Source organism: Conger conger, chromosome 8 (assembly GCF_963514075.1).
Source record: "Conger conger chromosome 8, fConCon1.1, whole genome shotgun sequence".
NCBI lineage: Eukaryota > Metazoa > Chordata > Actinopteri > Anguilliformes > Congridae > Conger > Conger conger.
Genome location: NC_083767.1, coordinates 28206329 through 28230582, shown reverse-complemented (window position 1 = coordinate 28230582; position 24254 = coordinate 28206329). Strand labels below are relative to the sequence as shown.

General features: G+C 44.0%; 1 protein-coding gene and 1 long non-coding RNA gene across 6 annotated transcripts in view; one reads left to right on the top strand and one right to left on the bottom strand.

Moving 5' to 3' along the window:
- Positions 1-8013, bottom strand: part of uvssa (UV-stimulated scaffold protein A) — a 41222-nt gene extending 33209 nt beyond the window's left edge. The window contains exons 1-7 of one of the 5 annotated variants that reach the window (XM_061253327.1): positions 7746-8013; positions 6730-6847; positions 5041-5371; positions 3915-4035; positions 3235-3573; positions 2963-3072; positions 1656-1784 (exon numbers count right to left, since the gene is read on the bottom strand). In XM_061253327.1, coding sequence (XP_061109311.1) covers positions 1656-1784; positions 2963-3072; positions 3235-3573; positions 3915-4035; positions 5041-5371; positions 6730-6839 — 1140 coding nt within the window. In that variant the 5' untranslated portion in view covers positions 6840-6847; positions 7746-8013. Of the gene's footprint in view, positions 1-1655; positions 1785-2962; positions 3073-3234; positions 3574-3914; positions 4036-5040; positions 5372-6729; positions 6848-7245; positions 7265-7745 lie in introns of those variants that run through there. The other 4 variants (XM_061253324.1, XM_061253325.1, XM_061253328.1 and 1 more) reach the window with 4 other exon arrangements.
- Positions 8014-8029: 16 nt separating this feature from the next.
- The window catches only part of LOC133135949 (uncharacterized), a 40770-nt gene continuing 24545 nt past the window's right edge, over positions 8030-24254 (top strand). Inside the window, exon 1 of the long non-coding RNA XR_009709460.1 lies at positions 8030-8222. This is a non-coding gene — a long non-coding RNA (uncharacterized LOC133135949). The remainder of the gene's footprint in view (positions 8223-24254) is intronic.

Here is a 24254-nt window from a genome sequence, read left to right as displayed (position 1 = left end):
GAGCCAATAAGAGAAAGAACTTTACGAGTTTGGAGATTGAAATCCTGCTTCCTGAGATTGAGAGGCGAAAGCATATCATTATCATTTAGTAGTGTCGTTGATGGAATCAAGGGACCCGCAAAAGCCAAGGAATAGGAAAAAAAAAAAAAAAAAAAATAAAAAAAGACTAATGCAGTTAATCAAGTGTAATGCTTGTGCCATTACTGAAAGAAAGACATTTCCGATATAAAAAGAAATTTAAAAAATAAAATAAAAATAACAATAGACATTTTTGTTGTGCAGGTAGCACTTGAAATTATACTTCAGCGCACGTATCCCTGGTTATGGGTATGCACTTTGCACTTTGGATAAGAGCGTCTGCCAAATGCCATTAATGTAATGTAATGTAATGCTGCCCTAGACCTTATATGCAGGGACAAATTAACACGAAATCAATTACTAAAATGGTCATTGACAAATGCTTTTAATAGCAACAAAGGCTAAGACTGGCTTTTTAGCCAATACATATTATACGAAGTTAGCTAGACACATTTCACTGTACCTTTATTTCTGAGTTTAGGCTACCAATTTAGACCATTTCAGCTGTACTTGTACAGCACATTCATCTGATGTTTACATTACATGTTTTTACATTAATGGCATTTGGCAGACACTTTTATCCATTACAGTTGATTAGACTAAGCAGGAGACAGTCCTCCCCTGGAGCAATGCAGGGTTAAGGGCCTTGCTCAAGGGCCCAACGGCTGTGCGGAATCTATTATAGTGGCTACACTAGGGTTCGAACCACTGACCTTGCGGGTCCCAGTCATGTACCTTAACCACTATGCTACAGGCCGCCATTTATTTACTGTTTATTTACTAAGTGAAACGTAAATGCCATTGGCATTTGTAAAATAGTTACGTCAGAGGTTGAAGGGGTCAAATGTCGCCACAAAATGCGTCCGACAGATGTTCCAAACTACTGCGCTTTCGTGTTCCAAGTGCGGACTCCCGAACACAAACTGTAGTGTGGACTCGGGAGAATGGTTTGCGGTTTGAGACACAGCTAGAGAGACCACTCAGGCAGCTGCTTTAGTATCTACAGTGAGATCATAAGGCACTTTGCTCAAAGGCATAATATCACCACTGGACTGCTAACACGTTTGCAGGTCTCCTTGAACACATCCATGTCCAGCTCTCCCAAAACATCTGATCTAGTTTAATAATGAACAAACTATATCCATCTCCTGGCCTGGAAACATCAACTGCTCCAGGGCAGAGTGCCAGAGCATAGGCGGGCGGACAACACTCACCGCTCTGCACACAGACGGGCAGACCACACTCACCACTCTGCACACGGGTGGGCAGACCACACTCACCGCTCTGCACACAGACGGGCAGACCACACTCACCACTCTGCACACGGGTGGGCAGACCACACTCACCACTCTGCACATGGGTGGGCAGACCACACTCACCACTCTGCACACGGGTGGGTAGACCACACTCGCCACTCTGCACATGGGTGGGCAGACCACACTCACCACTCTGCGCACAGGCGGGCAGACGACACTCACAACTCTGCGCACAGGCGGGCAGACCACACTCACCACTCTGCACACAGGCGGGCAGACCACACTCACCACTCTGCACACAGGCGGGCAGACCACACTCACCACTCTGCGTTCTCTCCTCCTATACTCGATGTGCAGCTCCTCATGTTTCTGCAAAGCCCTCTCTAGGCCTTTCTTCAAGTCCAGCGCGCGTCGCAGAAGTGCGTCGTTCCCTCCAGCCTTGGTAAACACCTGAGAGAGACGGCACTGTGAATCTGTCTCTCCTGCGCATCCATGAGTCCCCCCCGCACGTGTCCTGTACTGTACGGTACTGTAATTCCAGTATCCATCTATTTGATTGCCTGTGCTGGATACTTCCCATTACTGAACTCAGTACTGAATGAGCATTCCAGGCACTACCTTCAGCCGGGTCTAAATGCAGGAGTGGAAGAACTAGCTGATGTAATGTAACCATGGACAGGGTTCTCCCCAATGAATGTAACAGTCACTGTGCCCCCACTCCTGCCACTGTGGAAGGAAAATAAAAGCAACCTAAATGTTTTAATCTAGGGAGAACCCTGCATGTGGTTTTATCTGGTTTTCAGATGCACAGTGCCTGTGGGTGTCATAACTGTATGAAACCTGATCCAAATACACAGCAGCTGTGCATGTAGTAGCTGGTTGAGCCCTGTTCTAGATACACAGTTTGTTTGGGCATAGTCACTGTTTGAGTCCTGTTCTAAATACACAGCGCGTTTTAGGTGGAGTAGCTGCTAAAGCAATCTTCTAAATAAATGGTAAATGGCACATTACATTACATTACATTATTGCCATTTGGCAGACGCTCTTATCCATAGCGACGTACAGTTGATTAGACTAAGCAGGAGACAATCCCCCCCTGGAGCAATGCAGGGTTAAGGGCCTTGCTCAAGGGCCCAATGGCTGTGCGGATTTTATTGTGGTTACACTGGGAATCGAACCGTCGACCTTGCAGGTCCCAGTCATGTACCTTAACAACTACGCTACAGGGCGCCCCTGGTAGCATTTATATAGCGCCTTTAAGCGCTGTACAATTGATGCTTCTCATTCACCCATTCATACACACACTCACAACGGCAATTGGCTGGCATGCAAGGCACCAACCAGCTCATCAGAAGCTTTTAGGGGTTAGTTGTCTTACTCAGGGACACTTCGACACAGCCCGGGGGATCGAACCGGCAACCCTCCGACAACAGCTCTTACCACCTGAGCCAATGTCGCCCTTGGGTTTTAGTAGCTGGTTGAGCCCTGCTCTAACTACACAGTGCCTTTAGATGTAACTGCCTGAGCCCTGTTCTAAATACACTATCTATGGGTGTATTAGGATTTCCGGCTGTGCCCAGTTGTGAGTATCGATTGTTCAAATTGGTCTTGTTGCTGATGGACAGTACCTGAACCCAGGACTGAACACCAGGCAGATGCTTGGTGCTGATGAGGCGGTGCAGGTCCCACATGGTGTTGACCACTGCCTCATTGTCCTCTGTCTCCTTCACACACAGGTCTGGGGGTGCAAAAAGAAAGAAACAAATAAACAGATAAATTAAGTCAAAACTTTGACACAAAAGCTTATACACCTGCTGGAGGAGGGATTATTAGCATGTTTACAATCAGTCGCAGTAACAAAAGTAATAATGAAATAAAATTAACATCTTTATTGTTGCACCTGTTGACATGTTCAGGGCCAGGCTGTATGTGCGTGTCATCAGACCAGTGTTTCGAATAAAAGTGTCTTGCTCCAGAACCTCCTCCATCTCGGACTCCTCTTCACTGCTCTCCTCTTCCTTGTTTTCAGTCTCCTTCAGCCCTGCTGCTCCCTTATCCTCCAGGTCTTTGCTGCAACAGGGTCTCTCATCATCGCCACTGGAGACTGTGTAATGCCCTGGTGTCTGACAGGCTACCGTTGGCTCCAGACTGCCCAGGTTGAAGTCTGCAGGGTGGGGTGTGAGGAGCTGAATGCAGTTTTCCACCTCCGTCAGACACTCCTCGATGTCAGGCATGTCCTCTGGAACAGGTCAAAGAAAACACACGATAGCGCTCACGCAGACCCAGCTGAAGCACCTGACATACAAACTATTTTCTCTATATTCCACAAACTGTACAGACCATTTAGTAGAGGAATATACACGTTTCATCGACTTCAGCGTGTTAACAGTGGTATGAGCAAGACTGTTCAATGACAATTGTAAAGTAAGCAACAATTACTTCTCATAGAACAGCCATAGAGCAGTTGCCCTTCAAAACGCGAAGCTACACCTACAGGGCTGCAGACGTTCTGTGCTGCGAAAGAGCTTAAGGTGGTCTGGGTAAAGCAAATGAAGCTTAAAGAGAGGTAAGAGCTCCTGCCTTCCATCTCCTGGATTGCCTTTGTCACTTTGTCTTTATAAATCCTTTCCAGTCTCTTCTGCTTCTCCTCCTGTCTCCTCCTCTCTGCCAGCGTTCTGGCATGAATGTCATTGAAGTCCACCTGGGAAAGGCAGGGGACAGGCACACTGTGATGGAGACTAAAGGATTATATACATTGTATACTGTCGCACTTGTGTCTCAATGCTTTGTGCTGCTGAAAAAGCAAAGCCATTTGAAATTATAAAGCTAGCCCACTAAATTTAGAGAGGCGGGCAAGTGGAGCACAAAATATTTCCAATTTCAGGATATATTGATCTCTCAAATGTAATATATTACACTTTATTAGGTACTTATTACTTATTTATTTTACTTCTGCTGCTGCAGTCGATCCACTTAAGAGCTTTGACGCGTTGTGTGTTCACAGATGCTCTTCTGCATAGCATTGTTGTAATGTGTTGTTATTTGCTTTACTGTCACCTTCCTGTCAGCTTTGACCAGTCTGGCCCTTCTCCACTGACCTCTCTCTCTCCCATTAACAAGGCATTTCTGCCTGCAGAACTGCTGCTCACTGGATGTTTTTTGTTTTTCGCAGCATTCTCTGCACACTCTAGAGACTGTTGTGCGTGAAAATCCCAGGAGATCAGCAGTTTCTGAGACCCTCTCTGACAACAACAATCATTCCATGGTCAAAGTCACTTGGATCACTCCCCATTGTGACATTAGGTCTGAAAAACAGCTGAACCTCTTGACTATGTCTGCATGCTTTTATGCATTTAGTTGCTGCCACATGATTGGCTGATTAAATATTAGGATTAACAAGTTGGTGTACAGGACTACCTAATAAAGTGCTCACTGTATTATTTATATATTTATATTATGCTGTTACTGTCAATTTGAAGTTTCTGTTGCAACATACCAAGCACTCTGCTAACTCATACCAAGCACTTAATGCATAAAATATACAACAAAATTAAAATTCTGAAATGTGGCTGACATGAATCTGAGGATATTGGCAAGAAACTGAACAAATGTTGCTGCCAATACCAAAGCACTGCCAATATCAATGTCTTCTTCTGATCTGGAAGGCAAACCAGGAAGAGATCAGAGGCAGGGGCCAGGCCTGTACCTTTTTGACCTGTTTGAGGAAGTGGTAGCCCAGGGCCAGTTTCTTATAAGCCTGGCCATAGGTCCCCTGCCAGGATTGCACACTGCGGATGGCCAGAATCTTGAGTTTTCTGGCCACTTCTTTGGGTGGCGGGAGAGGCTGCTCAGCGTCTGTCTCCACTGTCAGCTCCATGAACTCCTGCAGGTTGGACACCAGCAGTGTGCGGAAGCGGTGTGAGCGCGAGAACAGCTCATCGGTGATCTGCAGGGCAGAGAGGCGGATCTCGGCGTGCTCCTGGGCCAGCTGAGTCATGATCAGGTGATAGACGTGCTCGATGTAGTCGTTCGACACCCTGTATGGTGCAACAGGAAACCGGGGCATGGTGGATAGTGTCACTTTAAGTCCACAAAAACTTTTTTTCCTGATTGGTCAGAAAGTCTCAGGTGACATATCTGGTCAATTCAAGGACAAGTGTGAACAGGTATGGCGTGTTGTTTTTCTCTTTTAATGGATTAGTCCAGGGGTCGGCAACCCTGGTCCTAGAGAGCCGCAGGGTGTGCTGGCTTTCGTCTCCACCTTAAAATAAGCAACCGATTCAGACCCAAGAAACCAGGTGAGGTGAGTTAACTGTGTAATCAACGGCTTTTATTGATCAATTAATGCCAAGTAACAACGAAAGCCAGCACACCCTGCGGCTCTCCAGGACCAGGGTTGCCGACCCCTGGATTAGTCAAACGGGACTTTAAGACAAATTCATAGAAAAGTGAGCATTATTGAAAAATTCAACTGAAAGACAAGCGGAAATCAATGTAGTCAATTCTGCAGAAACATACGAACACATCATAAGAGTTTTAATATGTAATTTTTTAATATAAATTTCCTTTTTGATACCTTTTATCATTGGCACTTACTCAGGACAAGGGGAAATTGTATTAGAAAGTATTAGAATGAAGCTTTGCTCCAAAATGTAGGTCCCTAAAACCTCTGGAACATAGAGAACTACATAGCAGTTGTGAAGGTGGCCTTGCGGTAGAAATTGGGTAGTCCCAGGATGGATTTCAAACATTTGTTAGGATTCCACATATTTGAATCGGTACCTGGAAAAAGTTTGGTAGACATTTTGGAAACAATACTGACAGAATTTTAGCCAGTTACCCAGTGAACATGCCAAAGTTTCTACCCATTCCTACCTGTATTATAAGGATCTGAGATGTACGGTGTCATCCTGTTATATATCCTGTACTGTGACTCAACTGTGAACTCAATTATGTCAAAAGACCTGGTAGACCACTGTAGTGGATGACTGGAGAATACCAAATATTAAAAATGATTACTTTATTCTACATTACATTAAACTGTCCAATATTTTTTGATGCCTGAAAATGGGGAGGTTATGTACAAAAGGTTATACAATTTCTCCAATATGGATGGAAATACCCTCAAATTATAGCTTAAAGTCTGCATTTCATCCTCACTGTCAATTGGTTATAGCCAACAAAAAGAACAGTGTGTGTAAATACAACATGTCACATTGATCAGTTTTGATTAGACAAAAAAAAAAAAGCAGAAAGTAGGCATAGTCCATTGGCCATTTCACTCTCTTAATGTAGTGTACGTCATTTATATAGCCAATATGGGTTATTGAGTGTAGATTGACAGGGGAAAATGGCAATTTGATCCATTTAATCTACAACACAATAAACTCCATACTTGCAGATCTTTTTCACCTCCTTCATTTTATCTTTGTTCAACTCTGGCTCCCCAGAAGTGGTCAACTCCTCTATCAACTCCGACAGCTTCTCCCGCTGGGCATGGTCCATGCCCTTGCCTGTGAAAACACACACAGAAGCCCAATCAAACCGTGAGGTTCATTCCATTTGCTAAATGCAGCACTCAAATCACTGCTAAGTGATGCCGAGTTATCAGGTTGGAGGAATCAATCTAGATCATTTGCACCCAACTATATGGTTACATACATTGTCATTCGGGATTCCTGTAATGCTAATGCTATACTATACCAACTGACTTGCAGGGTAGGACTATGAGGTCGGATTATATTATAAATATCTTTGTACCACACAAGCCAAACAATGTAAATATTACTTTGCTACTGAAAATAATAAATGATTTAGCTTATATGCTGTTTTTTTTCCCTTTCGGTTTTTTTATTTATTTATTCATTTTTCAGTGATCTTGCATTCCCCCCCCCCCCATATATATACGTACGTAAATGTGAAATGTCCTCACTTAGTAATTAAAGCTAGCCAACTTGCCGCACTCAGTGCTGAGCCAGAGGGAAGCTATAACATGATAACGGTTATCAGTACATTTGTAACACAACCATAGCAACAGGCTCAGTGATCAAAGTTCAGACATCAACTACCAACAGCACAGCTGGAGTACAACTAGCAACCAGGGATTTAGGGGGCTAGGATTAACAAGTAGCATTCGATAGCCATGCCCATGCATGTAGCTGGTTGACCAGTTAGACCAGCTCAAGCTATGTTTTCAAACAGCTAGTAGCTGGTATTTCAAGCTGCTCATAGCTGGATTTCACACCAGGGTACCTATACAGTTCTTGCTGTAAACATATTGTGGCAGTTCATTAAAGTACCAAGAACAAAGCAATTGCCATGCGTACAATTCTAAATATTAGTTCCTTCATCTCAGAACACAGCTATACACGTAATATTCAAGAGACATTGTAACCGCGAGGTTGCACTAACCTGACGTAAGTAACCTTTCACGAACAGAATCACTTTAGAATAGGCAATAATGTTAACTTGTTCATCGTGTTTTAAAATTCGCGTCCACTGTTCGTAGATTATCCGAAATTAAAAATGGCTTCGACGATGTATAGAAATGTAACATTGGTCATGGTCCATGAAAAGACAAATAACGAAACACTTCCAGCCAAATACAACAGGAACTGACGACGACCTGACGTCCATGTTGCGTCTTCTTCTTAGTTCAAGTGATCTAGGGTATTCACACCGATTGGCAAATTGCTGCCACCTACAGATCCGGTTGGCACGCGTATCATTTGGTTCCCTTCAAGAATTCATTAGAAATGGAATATTCCTCCCTGTCCTTCACAAAGTCCCATCATTTGGATCGTTCTTAATTAATTTCCTTGATGATGACATGTTGGATAACAACCAACTGACTTTACATCAAAAAGAGGATATAACCAGTTTGGATATGTAAGTAATCATGGTTATTAGCTGATTTTGTTGAAAAGTACCTCGTAGCTCGCTAGTTTGCACACGGTAAAACTGGTCCTTGGGATTTTTCAGCTCACTGGCTCATGCTAGCTTGAATGTGAAGTTATATGATTGACAGGGCCGGATCTAGGGGGGGAATCATGCTGTGCCCCCCCCCCCCAAAAAAAAAAAAAAACTTTGACCACTGACTTAAAATAATCAATTGCTTTGATCTGGTGGTTGCAAGGATACACGCACACAAATTTTTGCAAACGAGGGGGAAAAGCCTGGGAACTGTATGACACACACTGCCCTAAATAAAAAGGTGCCCCCCCTAAATTTCTGTCTGCCCCCCCCCCCCCAATCACAGCAGACTAGAACCGGGGCTGACGATAGAGCACATTAAAAGTGACACAATTACCAGGGACAAAGCCCCTCCAAAAGTATTGAAACAGCAAGGCCAATTCCTTTGCTTTTGCAATACACTGAATACATTTGAGGTTGAGATAAAATGATGAACATGAGACAAGAGTTCAGATTTTAAGCTTTAATTTCCTGGTATTTAAACCTAGATGTTTTCAACGACTTAGAACATAGCGCCTTTGGTATCAGACCACCCAATTTTTCGGGGGGAAAAGGTATTAGCACAGAGAGTACCAGTGGCAGCGATATAAGTGGTGCAACAGGTGCAGCGGCACCGGGGCCCATGGTTTAGGGGCGCATGTCTCTCCGTGTCTTATATTATCATGTCCGTTTTTGTACAGGTCTTTATATTTTAACCACTCACTGCAAAACAACACTAGGACTACGTTTGCTGTAACAGTGGTGTGTGTTTATATATAGTTCAATAGACAAACTCATCTCTGTCATTGTTTTTCCACTTTCTTTGTACAATATGTGATCATGCTCAATGTATACTGTTTATACTATATTATAATGTATAAACTATTCAATGAAATAACTTGTGGCAGGCTAATTCATTTGGTGTTGGTGTTATTTTCTGATATGCCAGGAGTGCTGCTGGGAAATGCTTGCTGTTTTCCAATGTGAACCGTCTTCATCATGTGTTGATACCTAGTACTGCGTAAAATATTGAGCACCATTTAGCTGCCTAGTGTGAAAATGCCCTTGAAGCACAAAAGTGGGTCGGAGAAAAGAAAGGATAAAAAAGAACCAAGAGGACAAGGTAGCAAAACTAGCTAAACTGGACAGCTTTTCGAAAAAGTAATCACTCAACTGCGACCCTGTTCCCAGTAGCAATCGCTTTGCAGGTAGGATAGCAAGCTACATAGGCTATAATGTTAGCCTACTGTACTTTTTCAGGAAAAAATCCGGCTATATTTGCCTGAAAAGTGAAAGTTTTCTAGCAACTACGATATAGCCATGCTATTATACCCAGGTAACCCTGAGCTGTATTGGGGTTAACCTAGTCTGTCTATATGTCACAATGTCTCTCAACCTATATTTCCAACCCCTAGATTCCAGTTTTGCTCAACGCAGTAATGTGAATGTGAGCAAACTTCAGCTTTACATTGCTCAATCTTGCAATGATTAATTAACATTCGTTAAAGTCCGTAAATGTACTTCACTCACATTGCATTCAAATTAGCCAAGGAAGCTGTAAATTCTCCCAGCAGTTACCGTCGACTAAATCTATATAGCCAAATCGCTCATTTATCTAGTTAGTTAGGTGGCGTAATGTTAGTGTTAAATTAGCTAGCTAGCTAGATAGTCAGATAATAACTCGCTAGCTGCGTTAGCTATAATGCCAGCGCGTATTATCGACCTGCTATACGCGATAAACAGCAAAACATTAAGGTATTTACAACTGCCTTTTGTGCGGGGAAAAATGCACATATAAGATATCACAGGTGAGCATCGTCTGATGAAACAGATCCAGTAAAAACACAACAATAACTATTCTTCAGTTTAACTTTCTCATTTATTTGATCAAACAGAATAAGAGAGTGGAAGGCCTACCAGATTCCTGATAGTTCTTCAATTTGCACATACACACAGTATGACTAAAATACAGTTTTCAGTATACTGCCCCAGAAGGGAGGGGGGAACATAAACAAAAATACACGCAGGTGGCTGCTAACAAGGATAGGGATATCAGAAAGGAGGGGCAGGGGAAATCAGGAGGGAGGACTAAGGTAGAGTTTGAAAAGGTGGGTTTTGAGTCTGCGTCGAAATAGGGGGATTCTGCTGTTCTGACAGTGGTAGGCAAGTCATTCCACCACTGAGGAACCAGAACGGAAAACAGGCATGAACGTGCAGCTCGACCGCCAGGTGCACGTAGAGAGGGAACCATAAGGCGACCAGAGCTAGCAGACCGGAGTGGTCTAGCTGGGGAGTAGGGAGTGATCAAGGATTGTATGTAAGGTGGGGCAGTCCCCTTAGCAGCCTGAAATGCCAACACTAGGGCCTTGAAACGGATGCGTGCGGCAATAGGAAGCCAGTGGAGGCCAATGAGAAGCGGGGTGACATGAGCCGACCTGGGCTGACTGGTGATCAGGCAGGCTGCAGCATTCTGGACCAGCTGGAGGGGCTTGATGGCACATGCTGGGAGACCGGCTCGGAGGGAGTTGCAGTAATCCAGGCGGGAAATGATGAGCGCCTGGACTAAGAGCTGGGTGGCTTTCTCAGTCAGGAGATGACGGATACGGCGTATATTATACAGAAAGAACCTGCAGGTTCTGGCAGTGGAGGATACTTGTGGAGCCAGGGTGAGGCAGTTATCAAGAGTCACCCCAAGATTTTTTGCCGTACAGGAGGAGGAAACAACAAAGTCCTCAACAGTCAATGAGAGGTCGATTGACGGAGAGGACTTAGCAGGGATGTAGAGAAGCTCAGTTTTGAGCTTCAGGTGGTGGGGATGTTCTCAAAGTGCTATATCAAAGCACACTAATAGAAAGTTAAGTGGAAGGAAAAAGTGTGGAAGAAAAAGGTGCACAAGCAGCAGGGATGACCGCATCCTGGAGAGGATTGTCAGGAAAAGGCCATTCAAAAGTGTGGGAGAGCTTCACAAGGAGTGGACTGGGGCTGGAGTTGATGCTTCAAGAGCCACCACACACAGATGGATCCTGGACATGGGCTTCAGATGTCGTATTCCTCTTGTGAAGCCGCTCCTGAATAACAAACAAAGGCAGAAGCGTCTTACCTGGGCTAAAGAAAAAAAGAACTGGTCTGTTGCTCAGTGGTCCAAAGTCCTCTTCTCTGATGAGAGCAAATTTTGCATCTCATTTGGAAACCAAGGTCCCAGAGTCTGGAGGAAGAATGGAAAGGCACACAATCCAAGATGCTTAAAGTCCAGTATGAAGTTTCCACAGTCTGTGTTGATTTGGGGAGCCATGTCATCTGCTGGTGTTGGTCCACTGTGCTTTATTAAGTCCAGGGTCAACGTAACCGTCTACCAGGAAATTTTAGAGCACTTCATGGTTCCTTCAGCAGACAAGCTTTATGGAGACGCTGACTTTATTTTCCAGCAGGACTTAGCACCTGCCCACACTGCCAAAAGTACCAAAACCTGGTTCAATAACCATGGGATTACTGTGCTTGATTGGCCAGCAAACTCACCTGACCTGAACCCCATAGAGAATCTATGGGGCATTGCCAAGAGAAAGATGAGAGACATGAGACCGAACAATGCAGAAGAGCTGAAGGCTGCTATTGAAGCATCCTGGTCTTCCATAACACCTCAGCAGTGCCACAGGCTGATCGCATCCATGTCACGCCGCATTGAGGCAGTAATTCATGCAAAAGGGGCCCAAACCAAGTACTGAGTACATATGCATGATTATACTTTTCAGAGGGCCGACATTTCTGTATTTAAAATCCTCTTTTGATTGATGTATGTAATACTCTAATTTTCTGAGATTTTGAGGTTTTCATAAGCTGTAAGCCATAATCATCAAAATTATAACAAATAAAGGCTTGAAATATCTTGCTTTGCATGTAATTTGTCTATGTAATATATTAGTTTCATCTTTAAAGTTGAGTTATTGAAATAAATGAACTTTTGCACAATATTCAAATTTTTCGAGTTTCACTTGTATGTGGAGCTAAACAACATCCCTGTTGTCTGCCCCCTCTATTGTTTGAAAATATTTAATTTCAATAAAGCTCATTTTTAACTAGCTGCCGCCACTGGAGAGTACTTAAGTAATGAAAGTAATAACACTTCATATTTGGTAGCATATCCCTATTGCTTGCATAATAACTGCATCAAGCCTGCAACCCAAAGGAAAGGACAAAGGAAAAAGTGGAAGGTTTTAGACTGACCAAGTCAATCATCAGACCTTAACCAAATTTCGCATGCATTTCACATCCTGAAGAGGAGTTTGAAGGGAAAAACAACAACTGAAAAAGGCAGCAGTAAAAGTCGGGAAAAGCATCACAAAAGAAGAGTGCATCAGTTTGGTGATGTCAATGGGTTGCAGGCTTGATGCAGTTATTATGCAATAATATGCAGGGATATGCGACCAAATATGAAGTGTTATGACTTTCATTACTTAAGTACTCTCCAGTGGCGGCAGCTAGTTAGGATGGGCCCCGGTGCAATATTTTTTTATGGCCCTTCCACTAAGACACAGGCACACGCACGCAAACATATATAACCTATGCACGTGCAGACACTCACACAGACAAACACACACAGCACCATTAGACAGATATTTTACAGACAATACTTTGGATTTTATTTGGCTCATGATAACTTTATTGGGACACAGGCTACATCGTTTGTAATACTTTAGAACCAGGGGTGGTTCTAGGATTTTTTAACTGGGGTGGCCAAGGGCTGTCTGGGGGTGGCCACTATATCTCAGCCCTGGACTGGATTGAGTCCTACCTCTCTGGTTGCTCCTTCCAGGTTGCCTGGGCCCCTTGCCACAGGAGTTCCCCAGGGCTCAGTCCTAGGCCCGCTTCTTTTTTCTCTTTACACTCGTTCCCTTGGCCCTGTGATCACTGCACATGGGCTATCCTACCACTGCTATGCGGACGATACCCAACTCTTCATCCCTTTCCCTCCATCTGATACACAGGTTTCTGCCCGTATCTCTGCTTGCCTGAGTGACATCCAGAGCTGGATGGACAACCACTATCTAAAGCTCAACCCAGGTAAGACTGAAATGATATTCATCCCTGCTAATACCTATCCCCATCTGGATCTCTCCATTTCTCTCGGGGATACCACACTCACGCCATCACCCAGTGCAAGGAACCTCGGCATGGTGATGGACAGCAGACTGTCCCTTTCCGAGAACATTGCGGCGGTGACCCGGTCATGCAGGTTCTTCCTATACACCATACGGAGAATCCGCCCCTTTCTCACCCCCTACTCGACCCAGCTCCTGGTCCAAGCGATGGTTCTGTCCCGCCTAGACTACTGCAATTCCCTCTTGGCTGGCCTCCCAGCGTCCGCCATCAGACCCCTCCAACTTATCCAGAATGCAGCAGCTCGTCTGGTCTTCAACCTTCCCAAATACTCACGTCACCCCCCTGCTTACTTCCCTCCACTGGCTGCCTGTCATGGCTTGCATCAAATTCAAAACATTGGTGCTAGCCTTCCAAGCAGTTAAGGGGTCTTCCCCAGCTTACCTACAAAAAATCATCAGATCCTACACCCCTGCTAGACCTCTTCGTTCAGCCTCCACAGGCTGCTTGGAACCTCCCCCTCTCCGAACCTCCACCTCACGCTCACGACTGCTGTCTGTTCTGGCTCCACGGTGGTGGAACAAACTCCCCGTTGAGGTCAGAACTGTAGAATCTCTTCCCACCTTCAAGCGCAAACTGAAGACGCACCTCTTCAAGCAGCACCTCTCCCTATCCCTCCCTACCTCCCTGTGAACCTTAATTGTTGTCTTTGTGATTTACGTTGTGTTTCGGTATTTTTAGTTGGCTAGGTAAGCAGTATTTGGATACTTAAGTTTGGTCACTTTTGCTTTGTTGTTTGTTTGTTTATTTGTTGTTTAAAAAATAATAAAAAAATAAAAAAATAGGCCCTGGTCCTTATCTTTGTTGTACGGGTAGCAATTGAAATTGTACTTCCCTCTAGGGTCTTTCAGCACACTTATCCCTGGTTATGGGTATGCACTTTGATGTACGTCGCTCTGGATAAGAGCGTCTGCCAAATGCCAATAATGTAATGTAATATCTCCTGGCTTCATGTGCAAGAGACATTTTTGGAGGTTATTTATGTTTTTTTTTTATTGTTTCACGTGTGAAAAAACAACAAAACTATGCATTACTAGTCTACTAAGACATAAATTATATTGGCTAAAGGCTACTGATAAGCTAATGTACAGGATGACATTAACAATGACAAATAAATAAGCTTTTGTCATCAAGACCCTTCTCTGAGCTCACTAACAAAAGTTAAGGCTATTCAGTAGACAAAAGCTTTAAGCAAACAAACAAAAATGCCTTCTGCAAACCCTGGGTATCTTTCTCTGCATTAACACAAAGGGCACAATTTTCAGGCTCTTTCTTTGGTGCGCTGTGTGCAAAAACAGGCACTGTGGCAAAAATGTGGCATGTAATAAGGAATAGAATGCTCTGCACTAATTATGTCTAAACTGAATTCCGTAGTATATCATATGATAACAATATATGATGTAATGTATATAGACAATTAGACGTTTATGGATCAAGAATAAAAACAAATATCTTGACCATATTTAAGGCCTTTATTCATGGACTGTGTTCTGCAAAACAAACTACAAGGTGTAGAGTAATCCCTGCCATGGTGCACCAACATAATACCATTTTACAGGCTTGTTTCAATTGGAGAATAATAACTTCTGGATAAGTAACACATGCATCAGAGCTGGTGAGAATGTGATTTTGAACAAAGCATCATCTTTTCGACATTTATTACAATACATAATGCTCTGACCTGTAACTAGGCCTGTTCAATAATTTGTGGTAATGGATCTGTAACAAATTAACTTAATGCATCATTTTAATCATAATTAATGAAAATGATAATACATTGTTGCTTTTTCCAAAATCACATTCTCACCAGCTCTGATGCATGTTACTTATCCAGTCACTTCATTTTAGTCTACAGAGAACTCAACGACATAGGAAAAATGAGCTTTATTCAAATTAAATATTTTCAAACAATAGAGGGGTCAGACACAAGGATGTTGTTTAGCTCTACATAATTTTAATGTTCACAAACAAATGTAATATACATCTCATAATATATATATACATCCTTTAAGACCTGATTTACAATATCAACATTACACATAGAACACTGGAATCCTGGAATTCCTTAATCGCGACGATTACAGCACGACAATAAGGCTTCTAGGTTTGCAACCTAGCTAACTTTCCTAATGACCGTTTTGTTTCTAGGCATGTCAGTTTTCTTTTGAGGAAAGGCAGTTGTAAATACCTTAATGTTTTGCTGTTTATCGCGCGTAGCTGGTCGATAATACGCGCTGGCATTATAGCTAGCAAGTTATTAGCTAGCTAGCTAATTTAACACTAACGTTGTGCCACATAACTAACTAGATAAATTAGCGATTTCGCTATATAGATTTAGTTGACTAGTTAGTTAGCTAGTAGTACACAAGGGGGCCATGTTATATTAAACAAATACAGCATTCAAGTAATTTATTTATTGTTGAGACTAACGGTCGTTAGCTAGCTAACTAGCTAGCTAGTCACTAGTCCTCAATTTAGTCAGCTAGCTAGCTAGTTAGTTTGATGTTATTTAGTGATGATATTTGAACCATAACTTTAACATTCAAACGTTCATATTCATATTTCAGCCATAACATTCAAAATGTTTAAGCTGTCACCCTGACAAGAGCAAAATAAAGCTTAATAAATAAAGGTTTACAAATTTCGCTTAGAACTAAATTCACCATACAAGCTGCCCTGTCACGATTTTTGCTGCACATTTTCCAGCCCTGTAAACAGGAAAAACTTTTTAAAAACAGATTGACTGCCAAAACCGATGACTGTGGCAATGGGGTGGCCAATCACATTGGCGCTTCTGACAGGCAGGCTTTTGACACACATTTGGACGCTTTTATACAGTGGAAGCGAAACGGAAAAAACTGTCTTTGTAAAAGCAGACTGGCCCCAGTCCCACCCCACAAGTTGTCAATCAGATTTAGGTGCCACCCAGGCCACCTCGTTAGAACCCCCCATGTTTAGAACATTTGTATAAACCAAATCAGAACCATGGTCATAGAATCAAATCAACAAGTCCACAAATAAACTAACGATAGTTGGGATGTTTACATAATTCACTGAATGCATTTTTCTAAACAATAAAATATGAATTAATGTATGAAAATCAGTTAATTTAATTTGTTTTATCTTTCAGCTTGTCATTATTAGGATATGTAATGTACTTATTCTTATTATGGACATAATTCCTCCTGCAGTTGATAAAACTAAACGGACAAAACTTGCAAATTAAAAGTCCACACTATTTGGTCCCTTCCTCTTTGTTAAGCAATACAATTTATACTTTCTATATTATAAGGTTTTTAAAAACAGCTCCCTGATTTAACATTGGTCGAACGCTGAGTTTACAGCAGAAAACCAGTCCAGCGATTGAACAAACAAATATAATTCACGGTAACTGCTGGGAGAATTTACAGCTTCCTTGGCTAATTTGACTTTAACTAAACTTAATTAATCATTGCAAGATTGAGCAATGTAAGGCTGAAGGTTACCTGGGTATAGCATGGCTATGTCGTAGTTGCTAGAAAACATTCACTTTTCAGGCAAATATAGCCTCCTGAAAAAGTACAGTAGGCTAACATTATAGCCTATGTAGCTTGCTATCCTACCTGCAAAGTTTTCTTACCGTAGTACAGTTTCTGATTAGGATAACTTAGATTTGAATGCTCCTCTAAGCTCCTCTAACATTAATTATAGCTGAGCTTATGAAAACGCAAGAAACCACAATGAAAACTGTTGAAATGAGAGCAAAGAATGCAAAGAATGCAACATACATTTACTCACTTAGAAGAGAATAATTAATCAAATGTTTAGTATGTGTGTATTAGAAAAGAATATTAGAAGATAATATTAATCAAATGTTTAGTATGTCTATATTTTCAATGATTACTGCTGCTTAGTTCGTCTTATAAAAGCAAAAGATACAGAGTGACGTGTATGGATGACGTGTGTGTTAGAGGGGGGGCATTCAGAACTTTATGAGGTCTGGTAGGTCTGCCAAGAGCAGGTGCGGGGTGAAGTGAGGACGGGGGGCGTCCTGAACTTTGTTCGTAGTTGCCAGAACGCCCTGAACTTTGTACAGAGCTGGCAGAGCATAAGGACCTTTGGCAATATGCCACAATGACGTTGTGGGAGGAGCTTTGGGAGGAGTTAAGATAAGAACAGTGTGGGTGATTTGCCACAATGAGGTTTGAGGAGGGGTTGTAGGAGGAGTAACTGTGTATAAAATGGGTGTAAAAAGTCGGGGGTCAGTTCTGGAGAACTGATCCGGCTTTATGCACATGTGCTAATAAAGTCTGATTTTCCTGAAGAACTTGCTGCCGTGGTGTCGTCTTTTCCCTTGTGAAGATGTTTTTCGACAAATTGAAGATTTGGACTCTGTCGTTTCCTAGACACGACAGTTACTTTGTGGATGGTCATTTATAGTCCGTTTATGTTACGCAGGAAGAGGAAGATACAGCTACAGTGGTGAAAACAAGGGCTGTGAAAGTCACAGCTAAGGCAATGGAAGAAAAGTAGCAGCGAACTGTTAGTTCACGGAAGGCTAAGCTAGTTAAGCTAACAGGTAAAATTAATCAAATACGACAATTAATGGATGACGGTGACGGTGATGATAATAGCTTAGCAGTTATTCAAACAAAATTAATGGTGGCGTTCAACAGGCTGTTTGGAGAGTTTTGTGACTTGCATTCTATCTTTAAAGGGATACTTAGACAAATTTCTGAAGAAGAAATTAACAAAGACCAAACTAGCAGGTTTGAACCCAAGGCTGATGCCTTTATGGATTTTGCAGAGAGGACTAAGGCTTGGATGGATGAGGCTCATCTACGCATTGTAGAAGCTAAAAGATGTAATGAAGAGGTGCAGCCCTCAGATAGCATGTCCATCGCATCTTTACATTACATTACATTACATTATTGGCATTTGGCAGACGCTCTTATCCAGAGCGACGTACAACAAAGTGCATACCCATAACCAGGGATAAGTTCGCTGAAAGACCCTAGAGGTAAGTACAATTTCAACTGCTACCTGTACAACAAAGATAAGGACAAGGGCCATTTTTTTTTTTTTTTTTTTTTTTTTTGAACAAACAAACAAACAGAGCAAAAGTCACCAAAGTTAACTATCCAAACACTGCTTACCTAGCCAACTAAAATACTGATACACAAGTCACAGAGACAACAATTAAGGTTCACAGGGAGGTAGGGAGGGATAGGGAGAGGTGCTGTTTGAAGAGGTGTGTCTTCAGCTTGCGCTTGAAGGTGGGGAGGGATTCTATAGTTCTGACCTCAACGGGGAGTTCGTTCCACCACCGTGGAGCCAGAACAGACAGTAGTCGTGAGCGTGAGGTGGAGGTTCTGAGAGGGGGAGGTGCCAAGCGGCCTGTGGAGGCTGAACGAAGAGGTCTGGCAGGGGTGTAGGGTCTGATGATTTTTTGCAGATAAGCTGGGGAAGACCCTTTAACTGCTTGGAAGGCTAGCACCAATGTTTTGAATTTGATGCGAGCCATGACAGGCAGCCAGTGGAGGGAAGTAAGCAGGGGGGTGACGTGTGAGTATTTGGGAAGGTTGAAGACCAGACGAGCTGCTGCATTCTGGATGAGTTGGAGGGGTCTGATGGCAGACGCTGGGAGGCCAGCCAAGAGGGAATTGCAGTAGTCCAGGCGGGACAGAACCATCGCTTGGACCAGGAGCTGGGTCGAGTAGGGGGTGAGAAAGGGGCGGATTCTCCGTATGTTGTATAGGAAGAACCTGCAAGACCGGGTCACCGCCGCAATGTTCTCGGAAAGGGACAGTCTGCTGTCCATCACCACGCCGAGGTTCCTTGCACTGGGTGACGGCGTGAGTGTGGTATCCCCGAGGGAAATGGAGAGATCCAGATGGGGAGAGGTATTAGCAGGGATGAATATCATTTCAGTTTTACCTGGGTTGAGCTTTAGATGGTGGTTGTCCATCCAGCTCTGGATGTCCCTCAGGCAAGCAGAGATACGGGCTGAAACCTGCGTATCAGACGGCGGGAACGAGACGAAGAGTTGGGTATCGTCCGCATAGCAGTGGTAGGATAGCCCATGTGCAGTGATCACAGGGCCAAGGGAGCGAGTGTAGAGAGAAAAAAGAAGCGGGCCAAGGACTGAGCCCTGGGGAACTCCTGTGGCGAGGGGCCGAGGTGTCGATACCGAACCAGCCCAGGCAACCTGGAAGGAGCGACCAGAGAGGTAGGACTCAATCCAGTCCAGGGCTGTGCCACAGATGCCCGTTGCTGACAGGGCAGACAGGAGGATGGAGTGATCCACAGTGTCGAAGGCAGCAGAGAGATCTAGAAGAATGAGGACAGAGGAGAGGGAGGCTGCTCGTGCGGCATGAAGTGACTCACTGACGGAGAGGAGCGCAGTCTCTGTCGAGTGGCCCGATCTGAAGCCAGACTGATGGGGGTCTAGCAGGTTGTTGTTAGAAAAGAAGGAAGAAAGTTGAGTAGAAGCGGCTCGTTCTATAGTTTTAGAAAGGAAAGGAAGAAGAGATACCGGGCGGTAGTTCTGGATGATGGAGGGATCCAGGGTAGGCTTTTTTAGCAGCGGAGTGATGTGGGCCCTCTTGGAGGATGCCGGAAAACAGCCGGAAGACAGGGAGGAGTTGACAAGGGAGGTGACAAATGGGAGAATGTCAGGTGTGATAGTTTGGAGAAGAGAAGAGGGGATAGGGTCAAGGGCACAGGTTGTAGGGCGGTGGCAGAGCAGGAGTTGAGAAACATCAGAGTCTGTAAGGGGGGAGAAAGTGGAAAAGGAAGGGATGGGCCTAGAGGGGGGGAAGGGCACAGTGAGGGGGGCGGCGGTTGTAAAGGATCTGCGGATGACTGCGACCTTCTCATCGAAGAAATCAGCAAAGTCATCAGCAGCGAAGGAGGACTGAGGAGGAGGAGGCGGTGCGTTGAGGAGAGAGGAGAAAATGGAGAAAAGTTTCCGGGGGTTAGAAGCAGAGTTCTGAATTTACAGGTAGCTTTTGCTCACTCTTCTCATGAATCATCTTCTGTTTCGTCTACTCGTCTGAAGGCAGAATTGGAGAGAGCTACATTGTTAGCACAAGCATCCAATCTAAAACAGAGACAAAATTTAGAAGAACAGGAAGCTAAATTAAAATGAGAAAAGGAAGAGCTGGAGATACAAACAGCTTTAGCAGCATCTGATGCTAAAACCTAGATCTTGAATGAGTTTGAAGGGCTTCTTACCTCATCCATAGCAGCAAGTCAATAACTACTTGAACTCCTACTCCTACCCCCTAGAATATCGGCTGTTCCTAAGGGCGTTCGAACGCGGAGTAGAGGACAGAGCACAAAAGACCGGCTCTACTTTATGGAGCAGTACACCAGTGGACAGCCCAGGGAGCTGATAAGGAGCTGTCTCCATATGGAACCCGAGCGTGGCTATAGTGAAGCCAAGAGACTTCTGGAAGAACATTTCGGAAAGGCCTACAAGATTTTAGTGGCATATATCAACAAGGCTCTGAATTGGCCTAACATCAAGTCGGACGACGGAGAAGCTCTCCATTCATTCGGCCTCTATCTCACAGGGTGTCGTAATGCTATGACTGATGTGGCGTACAAGTTGAGGAAAAGGTGGAGAAGTGTGGTCTGTGGTATTCAGGACCAGTGAAACCGCAGATCCAAGTTCAACGACCTCGTGGACTTGGTCAACAAGCAAGCTAAGGAAGCCTTGCACCCACTGTTTGGTGACATAAAGGACTTTGCCTCAAAGAGCCAAGCTAAAGGTCAAGTAGATGAGAGGTTGCATAGGAGTAGTAATAAGAGAGGCTTCACCACAGCTGCAACTATCACCAGTAACCAAGCAGTGAGTCCCAAGTCTATGTTGAAAAGTGAAGTCACTGGTAGCCAATTCTGTTCATTTTCCAAACCCTGTCAGGGTGGAGAACACACTATGGAACAGTGCAAGAAGATGAAGAAGGCACTTCATAAGGAGAACATTGACTTCTTACAAACTAAGGGTCTGTGCTTCAGCTGCTTGAAACGGGGGTACATGAGTAAATCATGTAAGGAGAAAACGAGCTGCCAAGTCTGTGCTCAGTCACACCCTACAATGTTGCACATGAAGTCCAAACACAATGTTACGAACAAGGAGCTAGGGATTGAGGGGGAGTCATACAAGGGTGAGGAAAGACTGTCAGTTGTGGTGGTTTTGTGGGAACAGACACAACCACTTGTGCTGCTACAAATGCTGAGAACGCGGAAAGCATCTTAGCAATAGTTCCAGTTCAAGTCAAGACCAACAAGGGCCAAAAGGTGGCAACGGCTTTCCTTGACCCTGGCAGTACTGCCTGCTTTTGTACTGAGGAGCTAATGAAAGAGCTCAACCTCACTGGCAGAAAGACACACATCTTGCTAAAGACCATGGGGGGAAAAAGGGTCATTAGCAGTCACATGGTGTCTGGCTTAGAAGTGAGCGGTTTATACTGCAACAATTTTATGGGGCTCCCAGATACATATTCCCAAAGGACCATTCCGGCAACTAAAGGTAACATTCCTTTGCAAAAGGACGTTGACAAATGGCCTCACCTTCAGCACGTGTCACTCCCAAAAATAGATGCAGAGATAGGACTGCTTATTGGGACTAATGCGCCCAAGGCTATTGAACCCTGGCAGGTCATCGCCAGTGTAGATGACGGTCCATATGCTGTAAGAACACAACTTGGCGGGATCATCAATGGACCTCTCCGGGAAGACACTGGCCACAGCACAACAAGTAGGCTGATACAGGTTTCAGCCAACCGTATACCGGTTGCCAGACTGGATGAACTCTGGGGTCAGCAGTTCAAGAGTGACTTCCCTGAGTGCGAGCAAGATGAAAGGCGGCAGATGTCTAGAGAAGAGCTTCAGTTCCTTGACATAGTCTCACAGTCAGCTAGACTGGTGAATGGACATTACAGCATCGCCCTGCCATTGAGGGTCAAGGACATGAAGATGCCCAACAACCGTAAGGTAGCTGAGCAGCGCGCTCTCAACTTAAGGCGGAAGTTTGTGAAGAGTCCAACTTTCTATGCAGAGTACTCAGCTTGGGTGGCATCATTGAAAAGGGCTATGCTGTGAAGGTACCCAGCAAAGACCTCAGCCATGACAGCGGTAGAGTTTGGTACCTGAGTTTGTCATGGGGAAGGCCAGAGTGGCTCCACTCAAGCCCATGACTATTCCTTGCATGGAGCTCACCGCAGCAACTATGGATGCCCGCATGGACAAGTTGTTAAGATCAGAACTGCAGCTGAAACTCCAAGAGTCAGTGTTCTGGCCAGACAGCACAACTGTGCTTAAGTATATTGAAAACGGAACAAGCAGATTCCGTACCTTTGTCACTAACTGAGTGGAGACCATCTTGAAGACTATACTAAACTATATCAGTGGAGATATGTTAATACTTCACTGAACCCTGCAGACTACGGGTCAAGGGGACTGAGCGCAGATACATTTATCCAAAGCCACACTTGGTTGCAGGGGCCAGACTATCTCACCAAGCCAATGGGAAACTGGCCCAAGAATCCGGAACACCCTAGGGACCTAACCACGGAGGACCCAGAGGTAAGGAACACCAGGTCAGTGCTACTGCAGCTGAAGAACAAGTGGATTCAGTACTAGAGTTCATGCAGTACCTCTCTTCCTGGATTCGCCTTAGGAAGGCGGTCGCTTGGTGCTTAAGGTTAAGAGCAGTCTGCTGAGCCTGTGTCGTACGAAGTGGGAGTCAAACGCTTACTTGTTTATCCTTTTTGCATCAGAGAAAGTTTTTCCTTCTCAAGTTAATGTACACGAGTTAAGCTAAGGCCATTATTGAGCTTCAACCACCGACACAAATGATGGGACTTTGTGGAGGAGAGGGAGGAATATTCAATTTTTTATGAATTCTGGAATTGTCACAACAAATTCTGTCCCCCTTACAAAACGTATCCCCTCCGGGGTCATGTTTCTGGTTACGTTCCCCTCATGCGTAAGTTAGCATCAAGTCGACAGCGTGGTTGCCAAGCTTCATCTGTTGGTTGCTATGATGCAATCTATAAGATTCTCTTGATGCATACGGTAGAGTCAAACTGGCGAGCATGTCTTTTTGTGAACGGCATATGCTTAGTCATTACTCTGTCAGTAAGCATTTATTTAGTCCGGTGTATGTAAATTAGGGAAACTTATAAATTGCCATTTTCCCTACAGTTTAGGATAGCGATAGAGATAGCTAACAAGTGCTCATCTCTCGGTTGACTAATATCAGTACCACTAGCTAGTTAGTGAAACGGATATAAGTACACAGGGCGGCCTGTAGCGTAGTGGTTAAGGTAAATGACTGGGACACACAAGGTCGGTGATTCTAATCCCGGTGTAGCCCGTTGTAGCTACAATATGATCCACACAGCCGTTGGGCCCTTGAGCAAGGCCCTTAACCTTACATTGCTCCAGGGGAGGATTGTCCAAGACAATAAATGACCACTGAATCTTGAAAGGGACATCTCTATTTGTAAAACCATTGCTAAGATTTTATGTGTATTCCTTATTTAGCTGCAGATATAGATAATAGAATGATGTTGTATAATTACAAAATAATTCATCTAATTTATTTTGCTATTCAGTGAGCAGTGTTTCTCACCTTTTTGGCTTTGTTGAGTTGCTATGATGGAATACAAACTTTTGGTGGATAAGCGTTGCCTTGTATCCTGGTGTTCATGCTCCCAGATACTCTATTGTCCAGTTACTCACTGTAGCTGCATATGAGACTGGGCTAGGGGGTGCCGTTTGACCGGCTGAACTAGGGGACAGTGGTGGCGCTTAGGAAACCCGTAT